General features: G+C 39.5%; 1 protein-coding gene across 1 annotated transcript in view; it reads right to left on the bottom strand.

Annotated features, from left to right (window-relative positions):
* LOC132394149 (fibrillin-2-like) overlaps positions 1-21,349 on the bottom strand; it is a 309,064-nt gene that overhangs the window by 7,799 nt on the left and 279,916 nt on the right. Inside the window, exons 58-63 of the mRNA XM_059969944.1 lie at positions 17,439-17,645; positions 17,011-17,136; positions 15,912-16,034; positions 13,869-13,985; positions 11,120-11,248; positions 214-333 (exon numbers count right to left, since the gene is read on the bottom strand). Of these exons, the coding sequence (XP_059825927.1) occupies positions 214-333; positions 11,120-11,248; positions 13,869-13,985; positions 15,912-16,034; positions 17,011-17,136; positions 17,439-17,645 (822 nt within the window). The remainder of the gene's footprint in view (positions 1-213; positions 334-11,119; positions 11,249-13,868; positions 13,986-15,911; positions 16,035-17,010; positions 17,137-17,438; positions 17,646-21,349) is intronic.

Raw genomic sequence — 21,349 nt, 5'->3', positions numbered from 1 at the left:
ATTTATCAATCATGGTTGCAAAGCTCAGTATTATACAGAAGAAAGTCAAGAATACTGCTTTATTCTTATTTTTAAATAAATTATTTATTTTAATTTACAGAAAAAATGCATCTTTTTAAAATTTAAAATTCAATGAAAGGGTTCTTTTGCTGGGTTTGATGTTGAACAGTTAAACAATTAAAGTACAGTATGAACATTCCTGCTATTACTTACCAACACACTGATTCCACTGATAGTGTTGAATATAGCCATGAGGGCAGCTGCACCTGTAACCTCCAAGCATGTTTTGACAACCATGCTGACATCTGTGGCTTCCTTCACATTCATTTACATCTGCAACAAGAAGGATAATTGTAATAAATGAAGGAGAGGAGTTTTTGTTCCACAGTTCCCATTTTATTCTTTCCTTTCCTGAAAGTGCTGACACATTCCGGAGTATGATTCCAAAAGTGCTGGCAGACCTCCAATTGCTATCCCAAGTGACCACTTTTAAAGTTTGAGTCTAGACACTGTGTTCTGGCTACCACATCAAAGTTTAGTCTGATTTCATCCTAACCCAACTTGCATACTTCTCAGCATGGGTCACTGGATAGCACGGAAATGTAGGTGACCCACCCATCATTTTCCCTTTTCATAGCCAAATGATATTGTAACCAATTATATTACCACCACCCTCACCATGATTATGGTTCAACTCTTGGGCCTCTCTGATCAGTAACATTATATCATACAAGGCAGTATGTTTCCCCCCAAAGTCACCAGCAAAGCTTGCCTTCAGTGTTTGTCCTGGGAGAAGATGTTACCTTTGAGAAATTAACACATCTCTGAAGATAATTATTCTTCTTCTTTATCATAGATATATAATGGACTATAACTTACTGTCAAAATGTTTGAGAGACGAAAGAAGCTCACTGCTATTTGTGCAAAATTATTGTAACATGCACGCGCATACATAAATGTTGAATCCAAATATTGTGATCACATGAAAGACTAAATATTACTAATGTACAGTCTCATTCTCTCATGATTTAATTGTTGCTCTAGATTTAAGAGAAGCACAAAAGGATTTTTATTTACATTTTATTTTTGTCTTTCACACCTATGCTAAAATACATTATGCTAAAATCAAGAAGATTCAAAAGTTCGTTCCTCTTAAAGCTTAATTCTATTGAAATCAATAAAGATGATTTTTAGAAGTGAAACAAAATTTTCTCAATGTTTATATTAAAGAGTTTAGTGCACTTAACCAAGGAAAAATAAGCAATCATACTGAGGTGAAAATGATCTAGTAAATGACAGGCAACAACAGAAATGCCACCAATATTAAACTATCAACACCTTTTTCCCAACAAATAACTTAATCTAATTTGATTCACACAGTACCTATAAAAAGTATTCACCCTCACTCCCTGGAAGTTTTCATGTTTTATTGTTTCACAACATTGAATCAGAGTGGATTTAATTTGGCTTTTATTGACACTGATCAACAGAAAAAGACTCTTCCTTGTCAATGTGAAAACAGATCTCTGCAAAGTGATTCACCCCCTTTAATATGACACATCAGATCATCACTGGTGCAGTCAATTGGATTTGCAAGTCACATGATTAGTTAAGTGGAGATCACCCGTATGCAGTCAAGGTGTTTCATTTGCCTGTAGTAAAAATACCCCTGTATCTAGAAGGTCCTACTGCTGGTGAGTCTGTATCCTGACAAAAACTACACCATGAAGACGAAAGAATACTCCAAGCAGCTCTGTAAAAAGGTTATTGAAAAGCACAAGTCAGGAGATGGACACAAGAAAATTTCCAAGTCACTGAATATCCCTTGCAGTACAGTTAAGTCAAACATCAAGAAATGGAAAGAATATGGCATCGCTGTAAAGCAGCCTAGAGCAAGCCGTCTTCAAAAACTGAATGACTGTGCAACAAGGGGACTAGGAAGGTAAACCACTAAGAGACCTATGACAATTCTGGAGGAGTTACAAGATTCGGTGGCTGAGATGGGAGAGACTGCACATCCAACAACTGTTATCTGGGTTCTTCACTAGTTGCAGCTCTATGGGAGAGTGGCAAAGAGAATGCCACTGTTGAAAAAACTCACATGAAATCTCAGCTAGATAAAAACACAAAATGCTGGAAAACTCAGCAGGCCAGACAGCATCTGTGGGAGGAGGTAGTGACAACGTTTTGGGCTGAAACCCTTCATCAGGAGTGAAGTAACCTGGGATGGTGGAGAGGGGATAAGAAGTGGGGGGAGGGATGAAGTAGAGAGCTGGGAAGTGATAGGCTGGAGGGAAATGGGCTAGGGGGAAGGTGGAGAATTATGGGAAATAAAAGAGAAAGAAAGGTAGGGCTGGGGGGAGGTCCCCCCTCACTATAATCTCCCCCCATCCTTGAAAAAGGCTGTTCACTCATGATTCCCATGCAGTCTGACAGAGCTTGAAGAGTTTTGCAAAGAGGAATGGGGAAAAATTGCAGTGTCCGGATGTGTAAAGCAGATAGAGACCTATCCACACAGACTCAAGGCTGTAATTGCTGCCAAAGGTACATCTACTAGATATTGACTTTAACAGGGATTGGTAATAATGCAAATAATTATTTTATGGTTAATAATTTGAATTCAGACCAATTTATAGAAATTTGTTTTCATTTTGACACAAAAGAATCTTTTCTGTTGATCAGTGTCAAAAAATCTAAATTAAATCCACTGTCATTCAATGCTGTAATACAATAAAACATGAAGACTTCCAAGGGAGGTGAAAACTTTTTATAGGCACTGCGTATCCAAGATGACAGAATCTTTAGGGCCTCTGTTCTGAACAGTAACTTGGAGCAATGGAAACACGTTGAAAATCGTAATAAAGGATCATTGAGATTCTGGTGGCCCAATCAGCTGCAGAAACGCAGCACAGCAAGGAGATTTTTTGCAGGTCTGTGACGCTTGTTTAAAAGGAGAGCTTAGTGGGCATTTGGTCTCATTCTGGTGGCCCACTCAGGGGCAGGAGCAGAGCACAGCAAACTAAATAGAAGTACATAAGTACTGAAGTACATTGTTGGGGTGGCCACTGCTGGGAGTAGGAGTGTCAGGCTTCTGCTCGAAAGATGTCTTGGCTCTGGGTAAAATTCTGTTGAGGTTCCTGTTTTTTCCCTCTTACTGTACCCACAGTAGTAAACGGTCGCTGTGTGCTCTTCATGATGGATGTGGGAGACCTCAGAGACCCCAGAGTCTCCCAGGGAACTATATCTGTGTGAGGTGTATCCAGCTGCAACTCCTTGAAGACTGTGTTAGGGATCTGGAGCAGCAGCTGGATGACCTTCAACATATACAGGAGAGTGAGGAAATCATCGATCAGAGTTAAAGGGAAGTAATCACTCCTAAATTGCAGAAGGCTGTCAGAAGAAATGGAAATGAGAGTTGGCAGGTAGAGCAGAGCTCCCCTGTGGCCATTCCCCTCAATAATAAGTACACCATTTTGAATACTCTTGTGGGGGATGAGCTCCCAGAGGAATGCCATGGATTCCAGGTTACTGGCACTGAGCATGAGTCTGTGGTGCAGGAGGAAAAGGGGCAGAAGAGGGGAGCAGTAGTGATAGGGGACTCAATAGGCAGAGGAACAGACTGGAAGATGTTGAATCCTTGTGGGGCGAATTAAGAAACTGCAAGGGTAAAAGGACCCTGATGGCAGTTATATATAGGCCTCCCAACCATAGATAGGATGTTGTCAATAGACAACAAGGTTAAATAGAAAAGACGTGTCAAAGGAGTAATGTTATGATAGTGATGGGAGATTATAACATGCAGGTCGATTTGGGGAAAATCAGGTTGGAAATGGATCTCCAGAGAGTGAGTTTGTTGAATGCCGATGAGATGGCTTTTTAGAGCAGTTTGTCATTGAGTCTTCTAGGGGATCAGATATACTAGATTGGGTATTGTGTCATGAACTGGAGGTGATTAGGGAGCTTAAAGTGAAAGAACCCTTTGGACACAGTGATCACAGTATGACTGAGTTCAAAGTGATATTTGATAGGGAGCAAGTAAAGTCTGACGTAGCTGTGTTTCAGTGGAATAAAGGAAATTACAGTAGTGTCAGAGAGGAGATGGCCAAAGTAAAGTGGAAGGAGATGCTGGCAGGGTGAGTTTCTGAGAAAAATGAGGAAGGTGCATGATAGATGTATTGCAAAAACAAAGAAAAACTCAAATGGCAAAACAGTACAATCATGGCTGACAAGGGAAGTCAAAGCTAATGTAAAGGCAAAAGAAAGGGCATATAACAAAGCAAAAATAAGCAGGAAGACAGAGGATTGGGAAGCTTTTAAAAAACCTACAGAGGAACTAAAATAATCATTAGGAGGGAAAAGATGAAATATGAAAGCAAGCTAGCAAACAACATCAAAGTGGATAGTAAAAACTTCTGCAAGTATGTTAAAAAAAAAGATGAGAGTGGATATAGGACCACTAGAAAATGAGGCTGGAGAAATAATAACAGGGACAAGGAGATGGTAGATGAACTAAATGAGTATCTTGCATCAGTCTTCACAGTGGAAGACACTAGAAGTGTGCCTGATGTTGAAGGGTGGGAGGGGAGAGATGTGAGTGCAGTTATTGTTACGAGGGAGAAGGTGCTCAAAAAGACTTGAGGATGCATAAGTCACCTGGTCCTAGGGTACTGAAAGTGGTAGTGGTAGAGAATGTGGAGGCATTAGTAATGATCTTTCAAAAATCGCTGGACTCTGGCATGGTGCCAGAAGATCAGAAAATTGCAAGTGTCACTCCACTCTTTAAGAAAGGAGAAAGGCAGCAGAAAGGAAATTATAGACCAGTTAGCCTGACCTCAGTAGTTGGGAAGACATTGGAGTCAATTATTAAGGATGAAGTTATGGAGTACTTGGTGACACAGGACAAGATAGGACAAAGACATCATAGTTCCCTTAAGTGAAAATCTTGCCTGATGAACCTGTTGGAATTTTGAGGAGAAAACAAGTAGGATAGATAAAGGGGATGCAATGGATGTTGTATATTTGGACTTTCAGAAGGCATTTGACAAGGTGCCACGTATGAGGCTGCTTACCAAGTTAAGGTCCTTCAGTATTATAGGAAGGTTACTGGCATGGTTAGAGCACAGGCTGATTGGTAACAGGCAACGAGTGAGAATAAAAGGATCATTTTCTGGTTGGCTGCCAGTGACTAGTAGTGTTTCACAGGGGTTGGTGTTGGAACCACTTTTATTTATGCTGTATATCAATGATTTAGATGTTGGAATAGATGGCTTTGTTGCTAAGCTTGCAGATATGAAGACTGGTATAGGGGCGGGTTGTGTTGAAGAAACGAGTAGGCTACAGAATGACTTAGACAGATTAGGAGAATGGGTGAGAAAGTGGCAAATAAAATATAATGTTGGAAAATGCATGGTCATGCATTTTGGTAGTAGAAATAAATGTGCAGACTATTTTCTAAACAGGGAGAAATCCAAAAATCTGAGATGCAAAGGGGCTTACGAGTCCTTGTGCAGAACACCATAAAGGTTAACTTGCAGGAAGGGTCAGTAGTGAGGAAGGCAAATGCTATGTTAGCATTCATTTTAAAAAGGTCTAGAATACAAGAGCAGGAATGTGATGCTGAGGCTTTATAGGGCCTCAGGCCTCATGCTGAGGTTTCACCTTAAATATTGTGAACAGTTTTGAGCTACTCCATAGAACACTACAGCACAGTACAGGCCCTTCAGCCCTCCATGTTGTGCCGACCCATATAATCCTTAAAAAAAGTACTAAACCCACACTACCCCATAACCCTTCATTTTTCTTTCATCCATGTGCCTGTCCAAGAGGCTCTTAAATACCCCTAATGTTTTAGCCTCCACCACCATCCCTGGCAAGTCATTCCAGGCACTCACAACCCTCTGTGTAAAAAAACTTACCATCTTACTCATCTAAGAAAAGATGTGCTGGCAATGGAGAGGGTTCACAGGAGGTTCCCAAGGATGATTTGGGGAATGAAAGGGTTATCATATGAGGAATGCTTAATGGCTCTGGGTCTGTACTTGCTGGAATTTAGAAGGATGAGAGGGGAATCTCATAGAAACCTTTTGAATGTTGAAAGGACTATACAGAATAGATGTGGAAAGGAAGTTTCATATGTTGGGTAAGTCTAAGACAAGAGGGCACAGCCTCGGGATAGAGGGGTGTTCAATTAAAACAGAGATACAGAGAAATTTCTTTAGCCAGAGGGTGGCGAATTTGTGGAATGTGTTACCACAGGCCATTTGGTCATTAGGTCAGGCATAAATTGATAGGTTCTTGATTGGACACAGCATCAAAAGATTAAGGGGAGAAGGTCGGGAAGTGGGGCTGAGGAGAAGAAAAAAGGTTTCTTTTTTACTGGTTTGAAGTCTAGTACGGTATCTCCACTGCACTGAAATGTGTATTAATTGGAAGTTCTTTAGTTCCAATTAAACCAAACCAGATATTGTGCTAGTGCAATACTTTTGTTACTTAAGTGAGATCTACATTATGTGATGGTCAAATCTTAATATCCTACATCCATCAACAAGAACAATAGAAGATTACATTGTTTGATTGACAGTGACTCCTTCATAAATGAAGTCAATTTGATGTTTATAAGATTACAAGATGTGTTACTTGTGAATAGATAGATTCAGATTTAGCCTCAACTTTGATGGTTTCCTCAGTTTACCTTTGTTTAGTCTTTGGGCTAAATAAACACCCATGAGGGACAGTGAGAGACACTAATACTTTCGGCAATTCAACCATCTGAACAGGGGCTGTCCCATTCTGAAACACTCAGAATTTTAAAAAAATAGGTTGGTTCTATAAAGTTAGAATACAAAAATACCAGAAATATAGGAAAAAGAGTAAGCTACCTGGTCCATCAATTATGTGCAGTATGAACATGGCTGATCTACTCCACTCCTCCACTGTGCCAGTTCCCATAGTCCTCAATTCCCTGATCTTTCAGAAAAGTTCAAAGTCCAAAGTTCAAAGTAAACTTAGGGTTGTATATGGCTCCATATACAACCCTGAGATTCATTTTCCTGTAGTAATCTCAGTAACTACAAGAAATACAGTAGAATTAATGTAGAACCACACACAACAGGATGGACAACAACCAATGTGCAAAAAAAAACTAAACTGCAGATATAAAAAGGAAGAGGGAAAAGTAAATAAAAGAACAAGCAATAAATATTGAGAACATGAGATGAAAAATCCTTGAAAGTGAATCGTTAGGTTGTCGGAATACTTCAGAGATGAGGCAAGTGAAGTTGTTTGAAATTATCCTTCCTGGTTTAAGAGCCTGGTGGTTGAGGGTTAATAATTGTTCCTGAACCTGATGTTATGGATCTTGAGGCTCCTGTACCATCTTCCCGATGACAACAACGAGGAGAGAACATAGCCTGGATGGCGGGGTCCCTGATGATGGATACGACTTTCCTGTGATAGCGCTGCATGTAGATGCACTCAATGATGGGTAGGGCTTTAGCCATGATGACTGGACTGTATCCACTACTTTTGTAGGCTTTTCCATACAAAGGCATTGGTGTGATGCAACCACCAATAAAAGTTTATATAAAAGTTTCTATACAAGTTTGTCAATGTTTTAGATGACATGCTGAATCTTCACAAATTTCTAGAAAGTAGAGGTGCAGCTGTCTTTATAATTGCACATGTATGTTTGGCTGAAATGACGACTCTGAGGAACTTAAAGTTGCTGACCCCCTGCACCTCTGGACCCCCGATGAGGACTGTTCATGGACCTCCGGTTTCCTCTTCCTGAAACCAATAATGACCTCCTTGGTCTTGCTGACATTGAATAAGAGGTTGTTGTTGTGGCACCACTGGGCCAGATTTTCAATCTCCCTCCTCTATGCTGATTCGTCAACACCTTTGATTTGTCCAACAACAGTTGGCTAACTTAAATATGGCATTGGAGCTTGGCTTTCCCTCACAGTCATAAGTATAAAGCAAGCAGAGCAGGCGACTAAGGTAGGCTTGGAAAATTCCAAGATGGCACTGGTGAACCACGGCGATGTGTTGTGGGTTGCTTACAAGACTCTTAAACTTTTAAAAATGTACTACTTCCACTTCAAATGATTTAGCCACCACTATACTGGAGTAGAGAATTCTAGGGAGTAACTTCTTACTGTGAGAAGAAATTCCTGTGCCTATTGGCTTTACATGACCAGCTTGTAACTATGTCCCATTGTTTGAGACTCTCCCACTCATGAAAACAACTCAACAATTACTTTGTCATGTCCCTTTAGGATCTTGTATGGTTCAATAAGATCCTCCCACATTCTTCTAAATTTCAAAGAATGCAGACAGAATTTGTTTAGCCTGTATTGATACGATATTTCGCTCATCCCAGGAATTAGCCCTGTGAACAAACTGCCTCCAACATTTTACCATGTCCTTTCTGAATGAGGGGATTGAAATCATTGTTCTCCCAAGGTGGTCTCACCAATTGTGCAATTGTAACTAAACTTTAGTACTTTTTTTTTCTCTCTGAACTCCAACCACTTTGCAATAAAGACCAATACGTTTGTTGCATTCTTAAGAACTTGTTGCAACTGGCTGCAGGCAGTATGTTGCTCGAGCTGTGCAAGATAATATTCATGCAAATATAGAACTGCAGCATAGAATCAAAGAATTGTCATGGCACTGAAGCAATCAGTCCAATGGGTCAATGCCCCTGTAGCAGAGCAATCCTGTCAGTCCCATACTCCTCTCTTTCACCACAGCCTCCCAAATAGTTTTTCTATATGACTATCCAATTTCATTTTGACAGAATACCTTTAAGCATAGGATCAGACAAAAAATAGAGGGAGAAGAAACGGGCACAGCATGCTATGTCAGATAGATTCTTCATTACAATCAAATCAATAAAGATAGGAGTCTTGAAACCAGTCCCTTGCTACTGTGCGAGCCTGACTGTAATGTGCAACTGGGAATGTAATACATTTTTTGGATCTGTCAGTCCAATAATTAAAGTAGAACATTTTCCCCTTGTACGTGGCCAGTCTTAGTTAAAATGTAAAATGAAATTTAAAAAGTTAATCTATCTTTAGTGGGTAATACCTGTACCTGAAATCGAAATGGCAAATGAAGCTGCCAACTGGAACAATATTAAAAAATTCTATTGCTTGTTGAACACCGTCATCTAACTGAGTTTAAGAGTCTAGGTTTTCATATTAGAAGACTTACGGATTTCCAGAAATGACTTTTGTGAATCACTTCACAAGCTTGTAAATGAAAAGCAAATGTATTATAAACTAACAAGCCAAAAGTATCTTGGAGTGTGGAATCTGGTAGTAGAGCACATGGAAAGCAATACTATTATAGGAATGAGATGGACATTCATTGCACAAAAAAGGTACGTTTTCCGGAAGCCTTCAGTATTAAGAGAAATGAATCAAAACATCATTTCAGTTAATGCTTCTAATGCTGTTGATTTATTGGCCAAATATAAATCTTGTCTGATTCCATAAACTGTTGTAACTAACAGACAGATTTAATGGAAGGTTATAAATTAGGGCAAGACCAGATTAAACTGCATCCAAATTTTGCCTAGAAATTTCCTTCATGATCTTTTGGAGATGTCAAGCTTATAATGGGGCACAGTGCTACATAATAAAGCTTCTGTTTATGTCCACAGTAAACAGGGGGCAATTCTGACCTCTGGTGTGGAGTTTCTCCCTATGACCACGTGGACTTTCCTCACATGCTCTGCTTCCCATCCGCATCGAGTCATAGAGTACTATAGCCTGGCAACAGGCCTTTCAGCCCAACTTGTCCATGCCAACCAAAATGATCCCACTTGCTCACTTCTGTTCCATATCCCTCCAAACATCTTTCATGAAAGAACCCTACCATCCTGACCATGTCATGTTTTCACAGCCATCAGCAGGCAGGAGATACAAAAGCGTGAATTCCCATACCACAAGGTCCAAGAACAGCTACTTCCCTTTTACTATTCCGTTCTTGAGCCAGCCTGTATAACTATCTGAGTATAGCAACACTATGACCACTTTGCACTACACTGTATTTTGTTTTTCATTCTAATTGTGTTCTTTCTTGTACAATTTATAATCTTTGATTTTTTTTTTCCCTTTGAACCTTGCCTCCAATCTGTGAGGAATAGTGTAATTGGCCATTATATTACCTCTTGTGTGTAGAGGACTGGTAGAGTTGATGTGCATGTGGGGAGAATTCATAAAAAATAATTGGTGTGCATCAGTCCACCAATCTTTTAATCTTCACATTAGTGTGAATGGATGCTTGAGGGTTAGTGCAGCTTGCGTGAGCCAAGGAGCCTGTTTCCATGCTTAAACCCAAGGAATTACTGAATTGTAGTTAGTTAAGTTTGAGATACTGGAAAAGTATTAAAAACATACTATGGAATTGTGAAGTCGTTAAGTAGGGTAAATCTTACTCTACCATTATTTTTAATGTTAATTTACAGCTGGAGAGTCAGATCAAACAAACACTGGTGAATAGAAGGGAAGGCCACTTGGCAATATATTCCAGCATCCTCACAATAAAAGCATTATCAATCCCGTATGTCAACTGAACCAGACCAAAGACGAATGTTTGCCCTACTTGAACCAGACTTTGGTTCTTAGATGATTTGGGCCAAAGGCAGAGAATGAATTCTTAATTGAACCTGTTAAGATTTTCAGAATCCTTTGCAGACAGGTAAGTGCAGGTGCCTGCTCAGTGGTTTCCTGATGTTACAATATTCCCACTCTTTTGGCAGAGAATGGACTTGTTTTTCATAACCCGGCTTTAAAGATTTGGAGTGATTAATTTCATAATGTTTTAATATTAACTGCTTGTGTACTGTGCACTAGCCAGGACCAGCAGGTGGGTCTGAAAATGCAGCTATATTGCTGATAATAGAATGTGAAATAGTATTACTGGTTAACATACATAGACAGATAATACTGAGTTGCTCTCTCACAAGCCTGATTAATTTCAATTTAATAAAATGCATCGTTCATCCTGATATGTCATGGTTTCAAACTTCAGAATCAGTTACGGAATAGGATAATGTATAGCATCTCAAGCAGATGACTTCATTGAAAAATTTAGGCCTGAAAATCCATACCTTCACAGTTCAAGCCAGTGTGATCAAGAGAAAATCCTCGCTGACATTCACAGCTGAAACTTCCAGGCGAGTTCTGACAAAGCCCCTTTGATCCACAAAGTGAAAGCTGTGATGCACATTCATTGTTATCTACAAGAAAAAGTAAATATAACCTGATTGATGGAAGAAATCACATGAATGAGGCCAAATGAAATGTTACAACGTAATTTGCAAGGTTAGAATTCTCACACCTTACGGTAAACAACTTACATTTGTTACAAAGGTGAAGCAACTCTGAGGGGCCGAAGGGTACAAAGTCGCCCCCTCCTTTTTGAGAATCGCAAGATCGCTATTATTTCGGGTCTGAGACCCAGGAATTGAGAGAGAGACACACAGAATACATAACCAGGTGGAATGTGTCCTGACGTAATCGGAACAGAACCACTGATTACTGCCATTGTCTCTTGGAGAAGGAATTGTGTATTGAGTACTGTACTATTCATTGAAACCCCTCAGGGGACAACCAGAGTGGTCTGGTTGAGGGATTGCATCATCCCAACCTGATTAACATCTGAGTCCCCGTGAGTAAGGATAAAAGAGGGTCTGGGGAACACCCCTTCAGACGCACCAGGAGAAATGCTAGAATCCTGTGACAGCGTTTTATAGCGAACGCCGGTGGGGGCTCATGTGCGTCCTCCCTTGCCTGGGTGGCGGGCTCACCACGGAAGAACGGTTTAGCTAAAGGAGAGGCCACAAGTGAATGACCACGACAACGAGACACCTGACGGATCGAAATCATAAAGGAAAGCTGGCAAGTTTTTCTCTTTCTCTCTCTCTCCAACAATTGCAACACGGCAACAACCAAAAGACGGCAGCTTATGGAACTGCAGTGAACTTTATATTTCCATCGGACAATACATTATCCCCTAGACAACGATAGAGCTTATTTCTTATTGATTATTATTATACCCGCACTTTTAGGTTTAGTATTGACGACGTATATTATCTGTATATTTGCATTGATATTATTTTTGTGTATTTTTACTAATAAATACTGTTAAAAATAGTATCATCAGACTTCAACGGACGTCTCTATCTTTGCTGGTAAGTCACCCATTTACGGGGTTCGTAACACATCATAAAGCTTGTTTTTCTAACATAAGACAGAACTGCTGATGCAAGGCAAGCACAACACTGACTCGACAGATGAGTTCTCTTTGAGCATTTGGAATGTTCACTGGAAGATGGAGAGAGAAGGAAAGTGACCGGGTCAAAAACATTCCACAACATTTGCGGTTAAGCTACATTGGCCCAGTTAATGTGTAACAATGTAAGAAACCTGCTACAGCAAGAGAAATAATCAAAATTTCCTAATACGCTTTGTTCCATGTATGACCAGAAGAAAAAGTACATAGCATATCGGCATTAGACAGTCCAGGAAACACAAAATATGAAACTTCCACTTACAGTGACTTTCTTTTTAATCATATCTTCCTTCACTACATATGAAGTCCACCAGCTCAGCCAGAACGGTTTTGAATCTAGAAGGCTTTGGTCAACTACTTCTTATGGGGAAGTGGTAACATAAGGACATTCAGACAATTTGAAATATCTGTAAATTCTTAGGAAGGCAAGGGTGCTTCTGTGGTTATCTAGAAGGTTTGGTTTCGTGTTAGAATTAGCTTTCCTTCACTTTTCCTTCCCCTTCAATCCCCTCGACTGCAGTCTCTAGTTATTGGTTCTTTCTTTAATTGTAAGATGCCACCTAAGGTAATGTTTTAGAGTTTTATATTACCATATCATTTTCTAGCTTATAGGAAACAAGAGCAGGAATTTAAATCTTTCTGCATTAAAAAGCATTTAAATGGAATTGAGGACTTGCATACCCTCAGTATTACTAGGCATACATTTGCACCAAATGCTCATTATGTTAAGTTAACAATTTTTGGGTAATTATTGGGTATGTCTGAGTCCTGGCTTGTCCCATATGCACACAACCCTAGTAACTTTTATACTTCTGCAAGCTTGTTTCCCAGGGTTGGGAAATGAAGAACTAGAAAGCACAGATTTAAGGGGAGAGGGGAGAAATTTAATAGGACCGGAGGGGTAACCTCTTCAGTCAGAGGCTGATCAGTACATGAAACGAGCTGCAGGAGGAATAGTTGAGGTGGACACAAACAACAGTTAAAAGGCACTGGACAGGTACGTGGATAAGATAAGGGCCAGACAGAGGCAAATGGGACTAGCTTAGAGGGGAATCTTGGTTGCCATTGACCAGTTGGGCTGAAGGGCTTGTTTCTGTGCTGAATAGCTCTATGCTGTAAACTGACCCTTAGTGGAAAAAGGGGATTCGATGGCAGGTGAGAGAGGGTCACAGGAAAATAAGGGGCTGTTGGGGGGGGGGGGGTGGTGAGTGGAACTGATATCATGGGCCAAGTAGAATCTTTCTTTGTCAATAAACATGACAATTGACTTTGGATTTGTGAAGTGATCAATTTCTTAAGTTTCAGCTCACATGGTCAGCAGCATGACTCTTGGGTGCATCTTTTTCTTTTTTGTGTAGTACATCATAATTCACATTTTGACTATGGGTCAAAGACATGACAGTTCAATTAATAAATCAGCAGTTTAATACTGCATGAAATACTGACAATGTGCCACATGAAAGACAATTTTTTTGTTGTATTCTTAGAGTGAAATGACTTCACTGAAAAGGTTCTGGGGTAATAACACAAATAAAGTTCTTTGAGCAGATATTGACTATTCCTACCAATGCAGGCAGTGTGATGCTGTGTGAAGCCGGGTGGGCACTTGCATGTAAATCCTCCAATAGTATTGACACAGAGGAACTGACAATTGTGTTGCTTTGTTGAACATTCGTCGAGATCTGAGGTACAAAAAAAATTGAACAGATAAGATGGTTCAAGCTAACAGCATCATTTATATTAACGAATAAACTTCTGTCTTAAAACTACATACAAAACATTCAAAATAAGGTGCATTTACATGTTTGCAGATAGTTCAACACAGAACTTTTTTGAACTCTGGTTGTAATTAAGATACAAGATATTCAGCCGTGTATCGACTATTGTAAATTCCGGTGTATAAGCCGAGAATTTGACCCTAAATTTTGGTCCTAAAATTAGGGGGTCGACTTATACAGAGGGTGCCAACTTTGGAAAAACGAATACACGGAAGACAAGTCATATTTATTGGCTGTTTTTGAGTCAAATTGGTTCCACTGTCGACACATGAATTCTTTGGTTTGTTTAAACACAGATCTAGTGGCTGGAGCACGGACATCAAACCACCGGGGATGACTGCGATGTCCGTATTTTCAGCTTTCAATGCTGCTTTTGTCTCACCTGACAAGTGCGCTTTGAACATGTCCTAGACAAGTGGTGACTTTTCTTTCCTGACACCTTCGGGACATCGACGCCACACCTCTTTAACCCACTTCAAGCAACCCGCTTCGTCCATCCATCAGCATTCTTGAACGTAAACAACACCCCATGGGAATTTTCTGAGCATCTTTGTTTTTTGCCTCAACACAAGATCACACCTATTCATAAATCAGGAGCACCAACTTCGCATAGCTTTGAAATTTTCGCTGACCTCACCGTGTTTTTCGTCCCATTTCAATGCTTGAACTCGAATCATTTCTCTGGGAACAATGTATCCAGATGATCGCTGGTGATTCACCCACTCTAAAACTTTTTCTTCCAGTTCTGGCCACTGGCATATTTTCCCGCAGTTTGCACATTTTGTCACTGGCATTTCCCTCAGCGTGTCTTCTGCCTTTCTCCACTCTCTCTCATTTACACTAAACTTCTTAGCAGCTGTAGAATTATTCGTTCCTTTAGCAAAATCAACAACCTTCAGCTTGAAGCCAGCATCATATTGCATTTGTTTTAATTTTTTGTTCATGGTGGTCGCAAACTCAATACTGAGTACACGTACTGATCCCACCACCTCGAGTTATGTTTTAGTGAGATTACGATGGGTGCTAAATGGTTTCACGGGGGGTTACATTTCAGAGGATTCTTTTCCATTGAAAACCTAATCCAAAATTTCTCTCCCTGATTTATTTATTAAGAATTCGCCTATAACGCTCTACAGTGTGTAGACCTGTTTCCTTAGCAGGTACTAGTTCACAAAATTTCCAGGATCCGGATCCGGCAAAGCTGAGTACCGGCATGTGAGATCTTGTGATCATTTCTGGTTAAATCAAAAACCTCTACAAAAGGGGTCAGCTTATACCCCTGAATATACGGTAAATGTATACATAATATCAGCTCATGCAAATAAGATTGTAGTTAGGGCTAAATTCCAAAAGGATTCTGATAGCTGACGTCAATGGCTCTTGTGTCTTAGTTTCATTCAGCAAAGTAAGGTTTGGATTTTTGTGACTCTGCAGAGGGCAACCTAAAAGGTTAATCAAACCTTAGTTTAATTACTTTATAATCACATCCCTTTATCTTACAGCTAATTACAAATTCCCCTGAATTTCAAATTAAACAATTTTTCTGTAATGAATTCTTGAAATTTATTTAACCTCTTTCTAGTCATCCATCTTCTTGCTTCCCTCTCTGCTGACTGTATTTCCCTCTCATACAGTATAATATACTTTATTCTCTTTTAGCTCAAGTGTTGTCTGAAGGCAACAACCTTTGATTTAGCAAATACCACTTTCAGTTTGATTTACTATCTGTATGATTAAACAAATGTGGAATAATAACACAATGCGTTATTAGACTGCAAAACTCAACAAGCACTGAGAACACAAACTACATTTAAGATGTCAATAACTAACCTCTGCATGTCTTTCCATCCTCCTGTAGAAGGTAGCCTCTCGGACACGAGCAGTGGAAGCTTCCTTCTGTGTTCTTACAGATAAAGTTGCATGGTTTTGGAGACTGAGCACATTCATCAAAATCTGTTTATGTAAAATAACAATAAATTCTGTGACAATTCCTTCTATATTTGAGTTAACCACAAATACTACAAATATTTATGTCTCCATGAATCTGTTGCCAGTTTCTTGCTTGCAGTTCTTTCTGTTTATACAATACGATTGAACAGAGGTTGAGATTTCCACTCACTTCCATTTCAACACCTGTTATGATTCATTTAATTTACATAAGCTATCACAGACTTCAAAGCATTAGTAGCAATGAAAAAAGTCATGTGCTTGTGATGAAATTGGATATTTTCTTCAAATATTTTTTTCCCCTAAAATTTGGAATCCTGTACTCTTGCTGAAGGATCGCTTGTAGTAACTTGTCAAAGCTTATGTTAATATATTGCTGTACTGAAACTTCAAAGGATTGTCTTGGACTTCTTCCTGCTTCTGCTCTCCCATCAACAGATGTTCGCTCATTCATTTCTTTTGCTTCTGCTGACTAGGATTCAAGGCTTGAGCCATTACCTTACTATCTCACCCAACTCTCCAAATGAGACTACAATCCAATCTCTTTGGGAAGTGGGAGGTAAGTAGAACACCCGAGGGGAAACTCGCAGGATCAGATGGAGAACATGCAAACTCCTTGAGGTCAGGATTGAACCCAGAATGTTGCAGCTGTGAGGGGGGTCCTTATACAATCTCTCCACAAATTTTGCTAAAAATGCATCACCAAAAACTCCGTATAATACTATGGCAGGACCAGAGATTTATTAAGCTTTTATGACTTCCGTGCTCTTGTGTTCAGATTCCCTATTGATAAAGTCCCTATCTGTTATACATAATTTTCAACATTTACAACAGCATCCCACCAGGCTCTCCTTGCAAAAGCAGTCAAATGCATGCAAGAATGCTTCCATCCCAGTAACTTTTTTTTTTACTTTATAAAATTGACATGACGGTATGTTCAGATATTGTCAATTACACTAAAAAGAGAGTTCAACCTACTTACCATTACATGCTGTACCCAGGAGGTCTGTGGAGTAACCGCGCTTACAGAGGCAGCGGTAAGAACCGATCGTGTTGATGCACTGCCCATTCTGACAAAGATTAGGCAAAACTTTACACTCGTCAATGTCTGTAATAAAAAGTATATGTTACATACATATTTATAAACAAAAGAGAAATAAATCAATCTAAGAATTTTATTCAATTTGATTATTTTCAATTTGATTATGATAACATTTTATTAAAGTTACTCCTTATCACTCCATAAAAACATGCATGGTAAAAAAAGTGACAAGTAATTTGCTTATTTATTGAAATTTCCATTCCTTACTACTGTCCTCACAAACTAATTAGAAACTAAATTCTTTTTATCAAAAGATGCAATCTGAGTAATATTATGCATAACATGATAAGGGTAACTATTTTCTTTACCTTTTCCATCAGTTGTGTAGCCTGGACCATGTGGACACAACTTTTTGTACTGGCCAGTTCCAGGCAGTGGGCAAAGTTCACACTGGTTACCCCAGCCACGACCACCATCACAACAACATTCAGACTTAGTGACCAAATTGCGACTGCTGGAAGACATCTGACACATGGTTTGAAGCACCTCTGCAAAGCAGAAGGCTTGGCGATTGTCTGTGGCAGGAAAATTGGGATTAAAAATTTGAAAATGTTTATCAAAAAGAAACATTAACATTGTAGGCTTATAAGAAAATGAATTTCAGAGTTGTAAATAGTGATAAGTATGCACTTTGATAATAAAATTTACTTTCGAACTTTGAACTTCGAGGTATTTGGATTGTTTATTCTAAGCAGTACAGTGAACAAAGCAAGTATTCTCATATACTTTAGTTACTGTCTATTTTAAATGAATAAGCTTCACAGTGGGGAATGAGAGACTTGCCTTTTCTCTACTGAGAAACAGCATTTTGGTAATTTAGTTTATTGTTATCACAAGTACCAAGGTACAGGGAAAAATTTCTCCTCACAGCCTGTTCACACAGATCAACTCATCACAACAGTGCATTGAGGCAGTGCAAGGTAAAACAACAACAAAATGCAGAATAAAGTGTTACAGCACAGAGAAAAGTGCAGTGCAGATACATAGTAAGCTGCAAAGTCTCAACTACATGGTCAAGAGTCCACCTTTCCGTACAAAGAAAACATTCAATATTATTATAACAGCTTGATAAAAGCTGTCTTTAAGCCTGGTGCAATGTACTTTCAGGCTTTTGTATCAGTTGCCTGCTAGGAAGGGGAGAAGAGAGAATGTTTGGGGTGGTTGCGATCTTTGCTGGCTGTTTTACCAAGGCAGAAAGAAGTGTAGATAGCCAGTGGAAGGGAGGCTGGTTTCCATGATGTGCTAAGCCGTGACCACAGCTCTCTGCAGTTCCTCATGGTATGGGCAGAGCAGCTGCCATAGCAAGCCCCGATGCATACAGATAGGAAGCTTTCTATGGTGCATCAATAACAATTGATATAGGTCAAAGGGTACATGCCAAATTTCTTTAGCCTCCTAAGGAAGAAGAGGCATTGGCATGCTTTTTGTCTATAATGTCTACTTGGCTAGACCAGGACAGTGTACTGGTGCTATTTACTCCTACGAACTTGAAGCTTCTCATCTTCATCGTTGATGTAACCACCAGCATATGCACCAGCCTCTTCCTGAAGTCAACGTCCAACTCTTCTATTTTGCTGACAGTGAGAGAAAGGTTGTTGTCATGGTGCCCTGTTACTAGACTCTTTGTCTACTTCCTGTGCTCTAACTCATCATTATTTGAGATATGATACACACTAGTGGCATTATTTACAATCTTATAGATGGAACTAATTTCAAACTTTGAAGTTCAAATTTCAAAGTTACATAGAACATAGAATAGTACAGCATATTACAGGGCCTTTGCCCCACAATGTTGTGCTGACCCTCAAACCCTGCCTCCCATATAACTTCCCACCTTAAATTCCTCCATATACCTGTTCAAAGTAAGTTTATTATTAAAGTAAATATCTGTCACCATATACAATGTTGAAATTCATTTTCTTGTGGGCATGCTCAATAAGTCTATAAAGTATAATAACTATAATAGAATCAATGAAAGGCTGCACCAACTGGTGTGCAAAAGACAACAAACTGTGCAAATTCAAAAAGGATATACTACTAATAATAAATAAGTAATAACTATCAGGAACGTGAGATGAAAGGTCCTTGAAAATGACTCCATAGGTTGTAGGAACATTTCAATGATGGGGCAAGTGAAGTTGTCCGCTTTGGTCCTAGACCCTGAAGGTTGAGTTGTAGTAACTATTCTTGAACCCCTGGTGACTTGTGTTCTGAGGCTCCTGTATCTCTTTCTGATCCCAACAGCAAAAAGAGAGCATTTCTTGGGTTTTGGGGTTCCCTAATGATGGATGCTACTTTTCTGCAACAGCATTTCATGTAGATGCGCTCAGTGGTTGGGAGGGCTTTACCTGTGATAAACTGGGCTGTATTCACTACTTTTGAAGGATTTTCCATTCAAGGGCATTGGTGTTTTCCTACCAGGCTGTGATGCAGCCAGTCAATACACTCTCCACTACACATCTGTAAAAGTTTGTGAAAGTTTTTGGTGTCATGCAGAATTTTTACTAATTCCTAAGGAAGTAGAGGCACTGCCGTGCTTTCTTCATAATTGCACTTGTGTGCTGGGCCCATGACAGGTCCTCTTGAAATAATAACACCAAGGAATTTAAATTTGCTGACCCTCTCCAACTCTGATCCTCCAATGAGGACTGGCTCATGGTTTCCTTCTCGTGAGGTCAATAATCAGCTCCTTGGTCCTGCTGACATTGAGTATGTTTGTTGTTATGCCAGCACTCAGTCATATTTTCAATCTTCCTCCTATATGTCCATCTGACCACTCTGGCTTGAGGGTACAGGGAGTCAAGTGGGGTTGGGGATGGAAGAGGGGGTTGAGGATGCAGACTTGTGGGGTGCCAATGTTGAGAATTATCCATTACTAATCCAGCCCCAGTAGCACCAACTTGCTTAAGTAAGATTGCAGATTCATTGTTAGTTGCTGGGAGCATAATGTTCTAGTCACCAGTCTTTTCCAGCTATATGAGACACACAACTGGAGATGGTGCCGAACTCCCAGAAAAGGCCTAATAACATAAATTTATGTGTCCCTTAAAATATCCTCAGGATATTCATCGAAACTTGCTGAAGTCTATCTGAATGCACATTCTTTTGTACAGCACTACTGGTGAAAGCCATAGGACAGTGCTGCTTTCTGTTGACCAGAGAGCCCCATCCCAGGCATTTCATTTCAACTGCTCTCTTGGATTCTTGCCAAAGAGGAAATCCAGCAGTGAAACAAAGTGAATCCAATTCTTGCAAGAAGGATGCATGCTGCAAGAGGCAATAAGAGCCATCGAAGGGGCAGAAGCCTCCAGTTACAATCCTTGAGATTTAATGCAATAAAGTGACTTTCAGTACACAAACGTCTGAGCAGTCAGTTCTTGTGCATTTTTATTGGCATGGATTTCTGTGTAGAACTAGATTCCCTTACACGTTGTATTATGATGGTAAGGTGCTCTGAACTAAAGAGAATGGTCAAGTGCACTTTGTACTGCTTGACTTTGGTTTTAATTTCCAGAGATAGGAAATGAAGGAATTTATCTATTTTTAGCATGGATAACTTACAAGAAAGGTAATTGAGATTTGTTTCTCACAAAGATAGCAGCTGATCAAAAGAAAATTCAAACTATTACAGCACCCCATTGGCACTAAGGGGTTAACTTCTTGGTTTATAAATTGGCTTCTACATATCAGTCTTAAGAATAACTAGTAATACAAAGTCTTCTAAAAATGGAGGAGCTTTTTTGAAATGCGAAGTTCAACTTTCTGTACATAAAGATCTGAACAGTCAGATGCATATTTTAGAGAGTTGCAATCAAACATGAAAATTGGGAAATTAGTCCAGCTAGATTAATATGCTACTCTCGACGCTAATCTGGAGCATTGTACTACTGCTCCTCCACATGCAAACTTTACAGGATTTCTTGTCATTAATACTGATTAATTCATTTACAATACTTAACGTATGTAACAATATTAGGTATAAATTATAATTCTTTGGTTGGTATTTTCCACTGGGGAAGGAAGTCTGAGAACGCATGAGGAAGGGAGATTGTCACTTAGGAATGATCTCTGGTTCATGGGAAGGAAATAGATTAGGGAATGGGCACAGAGATAAAAGATGGTAGAGGAAAAATAGTAAAATTAGATAGCAGGTATTACTTACTTGCAGCAGATTAAATTGCACACTTTTATTAACCTCAGTGTGGGACAGCAGGCTTCC

This window comes from Hypanus sabinus, chromosome 5 (genome assembly GCF_030144855.1).
Source record: "Hypanus sabinus isolate sHypSab1 chromosome 5, sHypSab1.hap1, whole genome shotgun sequence".
Taxonomy (NCBI): domain Eukaryota; kingdom Metazoa; phylum Chordata; class Chondrichthyes; order Myliobatiformes; family Dasyatidae; genus Hypanus; species Hypanus sabinus.
Note: the sequence above shows the minus strand (reverse complement) of the source record. Positions and strands in the feature narration are given on the sequence as shown.